Consider the following 9,796-nt stretch of genomic DNA (forward strand, 5'->3'; position numbering starts at 1 on the left):
CTGGGGAGAAAGCTAGCTCATGTTTCAACTCTGGACAACTCTATATCAGAGTTCTGATGAAAAATATCTAGACTCGAAACGCTTAGCTTGCTTTCTCTTCATGGATGCTGCCTGACCGCTCTGATCTCCAGCTACTTTTTTCAGGTCAGAGGATCCAGAACCCACTGGGGGTACAAAATTTCAAAGGGTCACAACTCTTTTGAGGAAATTTCCCTCCTTGCTGTCCAAAATGGTTGTTTTTTTAACAATTTGTTTTTCAGGTGGAGTCGCTTTGGATTTTTAACCTCGGCTGCCTGTTTTCTCAACCTCATTCACAGGTTCTACAAGTGCTCTGAATGTGAGATAAATATTACTAAACAAGGAGAACACAACTTACCTCGAGTCGTGGAACATTAAGTGTCATTTGTTGGAATTATTTATTTGTAGTTTTGATATTTCCTCTGGTGAGGTAAGTCCAGAACAAGGGCTTGAATCTTTAAAAAAAATCAAGCTATCAGGAAGCATTTCTTCGCAGTAAAGGGAGTGGAAATCTGGAACCTTTTGCCCATTGGATAAAATTGGAAGTGTTAAAATTACGTATAATCATGTTTTATTAAGGAAAGGTATTAGTAAATACAAAACCAAGGAAGGTACGTGGAATTATACAGATTGCCCATAATCGAATTGGATGATGTAACAGGCATGAGGGTTTGAATGGCTATTCGTGTTTTCAAATTCCTCTAAAATCATATGCTGGACTTAAATATGTTTTTTTCGGTCCATTTAACCAGGAAAGCCTCTCATTCTAGTGGTCATTTTATTGCATTGTACTGAACTTAATTGCACGGCATGACTTTAATCCTGCTCCCTGTTGTGCACCAAAGCCCTCAATGTACCATGCTTTGGTATTGAGTGGACAAATTGTTCCTGCAATCACTAACAATAAGAGCATAGTAATGTTAAAATAGCTACAGCAATGTTATCAAGATAAAGCTCTGTCTGATGACTCACTGTGGAACCTGATTACACTGCTGGCTTAGGGAGCTATAAGACGGCAGTCAATCAAGATGAGGGTCAGACTTGTGAAGAATTTATATGTAGCCTTAAGGCTAATAGGACATCAATGCAATTTATGTACTCATAGAAATGCAGATTTAAATTTATCAATTGTTTTTTATTCCTAATATTGCACGCTTAAAGGGAAATAGTTCATGCTGGCCCAGAGTACAACAGCAAAAGAGTGACTGGGGAATACGAAGGAGGACTTGAACACAGAAATCAGCCTCAATTAGATTTGGTGGAGGCTCCCTGAGAAATCCCATTCAGAGACCTGGGCAACACCAATGTCCACCTGATCAGAACATGCACAAAAGGAGCAGTGAAAGAAGCAGTAACTCCACCCCTCCCAGTGTAATTTTGCAATTCCTTTTCAGTCAACATTGCTCCTCCCTGACCTTGCTTTATTGGCTTGCCTGAGCTGAATTTTAACTAAGCAGCTTTTACATGAACAGGACACATGTGGCATCTCCTGGTTAGGTCAGGAACTACACCGGAAGTGATTTTGAGACAGTACAGAGTTCAGATTGAGCATTCCTCCTGCATTCTGGGAAATCAAGGCTTCTTTAGGTAGGTACATTGCTTCCTGCAATTTTAACAATTCTTTCATCCGAATGCGTGAGCAAACACTGGGATTAGGATCATTGGGGCTGACAATCAAAACAAAAAAGTGTGGGCCTTTGTCCCATATTGGTCCATTGCTCGTTGTTCCAGAGATCATTCAAATGAACTGTTTTATCATTTCTCACAAGTCCCCAACCCACAAATTCTCAGTCTCCTCTATCTTTTGCAATCTACACTTTTTTAAGAGAACAAAGGCGTGCTTCCTTGCAAAGGAAGGGCTTGCATTGTTGTTGCCCTCTTTAAATGATCTCAGGATGTCCAAAAAGTTCGCAACCAAGAAAATACTTTTGAAGTGTAGTCACTGTTGTAGGTTGGGACATGTTGGTCACTATCTCCACAGCAGGGCTTTGACTCCAATCTCAGCTATCACTGTCACTGGACAAAGACCGTGTTCCACCAGGGCAGTGTAGTAAGCAGTGTGTAACAGCATTCCATTGTAGGAGAAAGTCATTCTCGACTTCAAGGGACTGCCTAAGAAGTAGTGATAAAGGCAGTAGTAATCAAGCTTCCACACATAGCAATCTGATTGTGCCCAGATCATAGAACATAGAAAAATACAGCACAGTACAGGCCCTTCGGCCCACGATGTTGTGCCGTGGAATAATCCTAATCCAAAAATAAAATACCCTAACCTACATTCCCCTCAATTCACTGCTGTCCGTGTGCATGTCCAGCAGTCGCTTAAATGTCACTAATGACTCCGCTTCCACGACTACCATTGGTAAACTATTCCATGCGCTCTTAACTCTCTGGGTGAAGAACCTCCCTCTGACGTCTCCTCTATACCTTCCTCCTGACACCTTAAAACTATGACCCCTCATGGCAGTCAATCCTGCCCTGGGGAAAGTCTCTGGCTATCGACTCTATCCATGCCTCTCATTACCTTGTACACCTCGATCAGGTCACCTCTCTTCCTCCTTCTCTCCAGAGAGAAAAGTCCAAGCTCAGTCAACCTCTATGACCAGGAATGGGCTGCCCCGGGATTTGAATTCAGATCCCAGCGGCCAGAAACCTGCACGCTCACCATTACGCCACGGCAACCAGAGCCATCTATAGATTGATGGATATTCAGCTCCTATTGAAATTGTCAGTGAGAAATTTACTGGCCACCAATACGCCAGATGGTATCTCCTACAGTGTGGCACTTCCTCAATATTGCACTGGGATTATTTTGATTTTATACATTGGTTCTTAGAGTTATGTTACCAATTTGTACACTGTACAAGTATTTTTCTTTCTGTGGTTTCTATTCTGTTTGTGGTCCATTTTTGAGATAGCAGATATCATGCCAAGATATCAAATCCCAACAATCCTCATTATTCTCATTTGACCCTGTTCACACATGAACAAATTTATTTCTTGATGCACGCTTTTCTCCTTTACTCATTTCATTATTTCCTTTCTGCTGTTTTGACCTTTGTCTGAATTTTACTTGCAGCTCAACCCAGCAAACACTTATTGCTTCCAATGCTAAACAGTGAGTGCTGACTGGCAATTTTACTGTCACTACTAATACCAGTTTAGATTAATCTTGTTCTCAGCCAACGCCTTTTTCATTAGTTGTTTATTTTGATATGGGTGTCGCTGGCCAAAACTTAAACTCCCAGAGAGCAGTTAAGAGTCAACCACATTGCTGAGGATCTGGTGCCGCGTGTAGGCCGATTCAGGTAAGGATGGCAGATTTTTTTTGAAAGGGCATTAGTAAACCAAGTGGGTTTTTATGACAAGCAATGGGGTCACCATGAGACTAGCTTTTAGTCTCCTAGAACATTATTCTGGAGTTCTAACTTACTAGCCCAGTAACATCACTGCCACACCGACATCGCCCCTATCTGACCTACATAATCACTGAATGGCAGCTTCCCCTCCTCTTGTGCCCCCCGTGACTTTTCCCAACCTTTACCAAACTCCCACTGAGATCAGAGATAGTAAGAACTGCTGATGCTGGAGTCTAAGGTAATACAGTGTGGAGATGGAGGAACACAGCAGGTCAGGCAGCATCAGAGGAGCAGGAAAGCTGACCTTTCGGGTCAGGACCCTTCTTCAGAAAAAGGTTCCTCCTTTCTCAAGAAGGATCCCGACCTTTACCAAACTCCCACTGAGATCAGAGATAGTAAGAACTGCTGATGCTGGAGTCTAAGGTAATACAGTGTGGAGATGGAGGAACACAGCAGGTCAGGCAGCATCAGAGGAGCAGGAAAGCTGACCTTTCGGGTCAGGACCCTTCTTCAGAAAAAGGTTCCTCCTTTCTCAAGAAGGATCCCGACCCGAAACGTCGTCTTTCCTGCTCCTCTGATGCTGCTTGGCCTGCTGTGTTCCTCCAGCTCTACACTGTGTTATCCCACTGAGGTCAACTGACCCACTGCTGACCAGGGATCAAAATGAGGACATACTTTCAGTGAGCCGAAACAATTCACTACTTTAAACTAGTGAGTTATCATATTAGCTGCAAAATACAAGCCTAATACACCTGCTGCAAGTTTACTGAAATAATTCTTTAAATCACTGTACAATTTTCCCATTACCTTGCAAGAAACCATTCATCATGCCCTTTGCCTTTTGAAAACTCTTGAGGAATGTCATTCTGCCACTCGACAGATCATGCAATTCGAGATAACAAGGTGTAGAGCTGTATGAACACATCATGAAATTGCAGATTTTAACAATCCCCTTTGAGGAAATTCCCACAGACTCATCCTGGTGAACTTCTGCAACCTTCACCAAGGCCTGGGTATCCTCCCTAATCGCCCCTGACTTATCGCTGTGTGGGTGACAGTAAACCTGGAGGCAATGAATGACAGCCCCCCCACCCCCAGCAGTGGAATTTCTTCCAGTTCTGCATGGAAGGTCACCTTGACTGTGCAGGTTTAAGAGGAAGGTTGCATTGCAGCCCGAATGCAGGCACTGTGATCCTCCAGGCCGCCAGGGGGTGATGGGGAAGTAAGTGTTGGCGTCGGCGGGAGGCGGCCGCGGGGTTCCTTCCTACCCCAATCGGCCCCGCTCTTTGGCGGGTTGTGCTACTACTGGTTAGGCGAGGTGCCGGTCAGGACGGGCGGCCAATAGAAGTCGAGGGGTTGGGCGAAATGGGTGGGATTTCCGTCTGCCGTGGCGGGGAGTGGCCAATCGGCTGCGGCGAGGTTGGAGGTGACTTTAAGGAGAAGGTGAGTGAGCGGTGCCGCCATTGAGGAGCGCGGCAGAGCGAACGAGAGAGAGGGAAAAGGGACGGCTGGAGTCCGAGACCGGGTAAAGTCGCCTTAGGACCGGCGTCGGGCATCGCCCTGTTCGCGTCACTCTTGAACCGAGCACGCGGGGAGGCGGTCCCATTCCTGGGGCCTGTCAGGCCTCGAAGCCCGGGCCTCGAGTTCGGGGTCAGAGCAACGGTGGACCACGCCCGTTCGCCCGACCTTCCTCACCCGCGCTCCCTTTGCCAATAATCACCAATATTAATGATTGTTACCGTAGTTATTATTTTCTTTCCTAACGTATCGTGCGTTTTGTGACCCGGGTAGAGTGTTGGCTTTGCCTCTGAATCTTTTTCCCCCACACTTGAACCTCGAAATGATTGCTCCTGGTTTATTGCATTGGGTTTTAATCCGCCTTGATTCATGGCAGTCTTCACCGCGGGCCCTTTCTCTTTCTGCTGGGGCTGTCTGGACACTGACCTCCAGCACTGGCTCAGTGGAGTCTCTGCGTGAAAGTGCTCCAAGGGTTTCTGAGGCCCCTCTGCCGCCTGATTTTCTTCATTTAAGGGAATGTTCTTAAAATGACCGTGTTGGAATATTCTGTTTTTCTTATTTTAATGCCTTTGGTGTGCGTTGACCTCCAGATTGCAGATAGGGTCATCTTGCTGAACGACACGTTGCTAAGATGCTGAAGCAGTTGGGCTCATTGTGCATGTGTCTATTGATCTGTCTGTGGGTTAAAATTCATATTTAGTTATTTACAACTACCTGGGTCACTGTCTGCAAATAACAGATCAGGGCCCTGCACTAGAATCTGTGTCAGTTCAAACTAGCAGTTGTGCAGGTTAGGATTTGTAATCCTATTGTAACTAGATTTTTTTCTCTTAAAAAGGTCTAATCATGATGTACACTTGTGCTAAGTTTGTCTCCTGCCCTGCTGTGGTGAGTATTCACAAAAACAATAGCTGATTTTTCTACCCTTGAGTCTGGATTAAGGCTATTTGTTGTATTTGGGGAACTTGGACTTTTATCTTGTGCTTCACTTGACTACAATTGCTTCTCACTTTTGAGATTGTATTTATGCACAAATTGTGGGGAAAATGTACCTCAATGAAATTCTCCTGTGTATAAACTACCAGTAGTAGATGTACTGAGTGATCTTACCCCCTCCATAGTGCTGCTTGTGCCTCTACTGCTAAGAAATTTGGTACAGTAAACCATCTGGAGTTCATAGTCTAAAAAAAATTAGGATAATTTATTGATTTCCTGTATAATATACTAGTGAAGTATTTGTGTGTTTTTTTTGGGATGTGGGGCCAGTTCTGTTGACATGCATGAACTGTTAAGGGCCAACCTGTTTTGCTGTGTGTTGTGATTTCATTCTTAAGCCACTTTTTTTTGTTTGTTTCAGGTTCGCAGCACTTCGAGGACATTCCTTCGGCCAATGTCGGTCTCAGTCTACAGCAGACCAGAGATCAGAAATGAACAAGTAAGTTTGTTTGAAATAACCCATGGCACTTTGTGAAAATCTAATTTATTAAATCGTGGGCTGCATGATGTGCGAGTGCTGTCTGGCCACAGTAAATTGGTCAAGCATACAGTCAGTCAGGGGGAAGATCATTGCCAAGTGTCCAATGCATTTCTTGCTTTGTTAATTGAGGAAGATGACTCTCAGTTGGGTTTGTCAGTTTTGTCACAAACCACAAGTAGCTTGTGTCTTTTAGATCCACTCCTAACTTTGGGCTGTGTTGCTGTTGCGATCCACTTGCAATTAAACTAGTAGCTGTTGGTTAAACTTTGTGTTGACTAAAGGGTCAGGAATTAGAATCTGCAATAGTCAAATGGTGGATCAGGCAGGAGGGGCTGAATGGTCATCTGCACTAATTGTAATATGCTAGAACACACCCTGAACGCTTGGAGTCCTTTGACATTCTTGAGTGAACCCGGACAATAGCATTTGAGGGACAGGAGACCGTTCAGCTTTGAGGGCCTGTTCTTATATTTGGTGAGATCAAAACTGATCTGCATCCATGTTCCATGACCTGTACATTGCCAAGCAAAAATCTGGCTCCCTCTGATATATAACGAATTGAGCTAAAATCCTTTTTCCTATAGTAGAATGTTTTACGCTTCTGCCATCTTTTGTCTGAGTACCAGCCTTTGGTTTTGAATTCATCTCCTTGCAGACTTTCCCAGCAGCAGACAAAGTTTCTACACCCAACAGTTCATTTCAAAATCCTGAAAACCTAACTCATGTTGCCCTTAACCTTCTGTGAGCTCAGTTTACTTAATCTGTACTTTAACTGTTGGCAACCTGCTAATAGATTCTGTGCCACACTCATTACAAGGTCATTATATTTTTTTCTAAAGTATAGTGCCGAGAACTGTATGTTAACTCAGATGGAGTTGAAGGAAAACCCAGCACTTTCCATTTTAGCTTTAATTCTATTTCTGCAAGGTTTTGGAATCACATTGGACCTCAGTTGTCACCATCTGTATGAGTCTGAAACTTCCTTCTTAAATTTGAAAAGGATGACTGCACTGCAAGTATTGAATTCTGTCTTCTTTCCCCACTCATTACTTCAATATTGTATGTGTTCCAATTTTACTCAGTATGTGCTTTAGAGAAGGGCTCACTAGTTCAAGCTGGAATCCTGACTATGCTTTCCACTTCTGTGAAAGGTTAATGTTATGTACCTTCTCGGTTCTGTTGGCAGTGCATATGATGCAACTCTGACTGTAACCTACAGTTTGGTGAAATTTAGGACAGAACCACTCATTGACAGGGAAAACCACCTAAAGGAAATCGATTTTGGGCTTTTTGTTTTGGAAATCCTCTAAATACCATTTCTGTCTCTTCAGGCACAGCTCCTCCCTGCACCAGGCAATGCACTAGTGCAGACTGGACGGCGGGACCTCCAGACCAGTGTCACCTCTAGAGACATCGATACTGCTGCTAAGTTCATTGGTGCTGGTGCTGCCACTGTTGGAGTGGCAGGTTCTGGTGCTGGTATTGGGACGGTATTTGGCAGCTTGATTATTGGCTATGCCAGGTAACAATCTGTATAAATTTTTGGTTGAGATTTTTTCATAGAGTTTTGAACAACCAAATTACTTGGAATCTTTGAGCACAGGCAGATTGATCATTTCAACTGAGATTTATAAAGGCTTTGAGTAATGGGAGGTTTTGATAGGAAAAAAGCTTCTTTCTCTGGCTAGTACTGGTGTAGATTTTAAAAACTATATTGGTAAATGATTAGTGGCGATGAGACTTTTACACTTGATCAGGACCTGAGACACTGCACCTTTTGGAGGTGGTGGAAGCTGATTTCATCCTTCTCGAAGGAAGTTTAGCAGATAGTCGACTACAATTCAGTTGTCTTTTTTGTACTTTATCTAACATGGGAGCAGATTACAGTTTGCTGCCTGGCTCAACTGTGGTCCAAATGAATGCAATTGAACTTCGTTTGATTTGTTTAGGTCTATTGCTACTACCGAATAAGAAGTTAACTGTTTAAGGCAGATTTGAAGCAGATACCTGTACCCAGAAAGTTCCCTTCTGATGCTGAAATTATGGAGCAAGCATTGAATTCTCAACACTGACCAATTTATTCATGTTCATGAAGCAGGGAGCCTATTAAATTTTAATTATTCAAGGGATGTGGGCATCACTAGTAATGCCAGTACTTCTTGCCAGTCCCAAATTGTTTGGAGGATATTTGAGTCACCCACTTTGCTGTTGGGCCTTGTAGGCCAGAACAGATAAAGATGGCAGATTATCTTAAAGAATATAAGTGAACCTGTTGGATTTTTGTTAATTGGCAACAGTTTTAATGTCACCATTAGACTATACTTTCAGATTATTACTGAATTCAAATTCAAATGTCTGCTGCGGTGAGATCCAAACCCAGGCTCCCAGAACTTCATCTGGATCTCTAGAAATGTAACTGCAACTGTGCATGGCTCTAAATGAGACCCCTCATGAGTGTTGCATACAACTTTGGGCCCCTTGCTATAGGGCATTTTAAATTCATTCACGGGACATGCATGTTGCTTGTTAGACCAGCATTAATTGATTCCAGATTTTTAATGAATTTCAATTCCACCATCTGCCATGAGGGATTTGAACTCTGGTCCCCGAAATGTTGCCTGGGTCTCTGGATTAATGGTCTTGTGATAATGCCACTAGGTGATTCCCAACCCTCCTTTTAAACTAATGGATGTTGAGGTTATGAATACTGTATAGTGATTTTTATAAAGAGCAATTACATTGTGTTCAGCCTTTGCATATTGGAAGAAGAATCTCCCTGGGCAAACTGCTCAGTTTTGAAATGTTAATATAGTAGAAATTTAAATCAACTGAATATTTTGTCTTTTACAGGAACCCTTCCCTGAAACAGCAGCTCTTCTCTTATGCCATCTTGGGATTTGCCCTGTCTGAAGCTATGGGCCTCTTCTGTTTGATGGTTGCCTTCCTGATCCTGTTTGCCATGTAAATTCCTTTTGGAGAATCCGGAAGATGGCTGGGGAAGAGTAAATTATTGTAGTGTGGCTTTGGTCTTTGCCACCACGAAGTATTCAAATAGGATTATTTTTTTCAATCCAATTGTGCAAGATCTCTCTGATTTAATAGAGCAGGGATCACTGAATAAAATGGTTAAACAAATGTTTTGTCTTTCATTAATGAAATATTCTTGTATAACAATGGGGGCATCTGCAACATAGTTTTCTGAGGGTTACAAGATTTAAGTCCATTTCCTACCACAGGTTTGCTAATTTGCCAACTTTGTCCCCATCTATATCATTGTGATTAAAGCTAGCTAAATACTGCTGGGAAAACTTATCCTTGACATCTAGCCATGAAAAGGCAGATGTACTATGCTGTGAAGTGAAGGAGAAAGCTTTTTTTCTTGTAAAAAAAGCTAAGTGGTCTGTTGTAATCTGTGGGTGTGTTG

The 9,796-nt window shown here is 42.9% G+C and overlaps 1 protein-coding gene across 3 annotated transcripts; it reads left to right on the forward strand.

Annotated features, from left to right (window-relative positions):
- Window positions 1-1,536: 1,536 nt before the first annotated feature.
- On the forward strand, window positions 1,537-9,507 carry atp5mc1 (ATP synthase membrane subunit c locus 1). Of its 3 annotated transcripts, none has more exons than XM_048560863.2 (5): window positions 1,537-1,605; window positions 5,734-5,783; window positions 6,253-6,330; window positions 7,704-7,894; window positions 9,223-9,507. In XM_048560863.2, the coding sequence occupies exons 2-5, from the start codon at window positions 5,742-5,744 to the stop codon at window positions 9,335-9,337; spliced, it is 426 nt and encodes a 141-aa protein (XP_048416820.1). In that variant the 5' UTR covers window positions 1,537-1,605; window positions 5,734-5,741; the 3' UTR covers window positions 9,338-9,507. The 3 variants fall into 3 exon arrangements, with proteins under 3 accessions (XP_048416820.1, XP_048416819.1, XP_048416818.1); XM_048560862.2 differs by lacking the exon at window positions 1,537-1,605 and adding an exon at window positions 4,751-4,820; XM_048560861.1 differs by lacking the exon at window positions 1,537-1,605 and adding an exon at window positions 4,790-4,902.
- Window positions 9,508-9,796: the final 289 nt, after the last annotated feature.

This window comes from Stegostoma tigrinum, chromosome 31 (genome assembly GCF_030684315.1).
Source record: "Stegostoma tigrinum isolate sSteTig4 chromosome 31, sSteTig4.hap1, whole genome shotgun sequence".
NCBI lineage: Eukaryota > Metazoa > Chordata > Chondrichthyes > Orectolobiformes > Stegostomatidae > Stegostoma > Stegostoma tigrinum.

Excerpts from the sequence above, each read along its gene's own strand:
- atp5mc1 (XM_048560863.2), top strand. The coding sequence starts at position 5,742 with ATGATGTACACTTGTGCTAAGTTTGTCTCCTGCCCTGCTGTG. Across the intron at positions 5,784-6,252 it reads TTGTCTCCTGCCCTGCTGTG|GTTCGCAGCACTTCGAGGAC; the intron begins GTGAGTATTCAC and ends TGTTTGTTTCAG. Across the intron at positions 6,331-7,703 it reads CAGAGATCAGAAATGAACAA|GCACAGCTCCTCCCTGCACC; the intron begins GTAAGTTTGTTT and ends CTGTCTCTTCAG.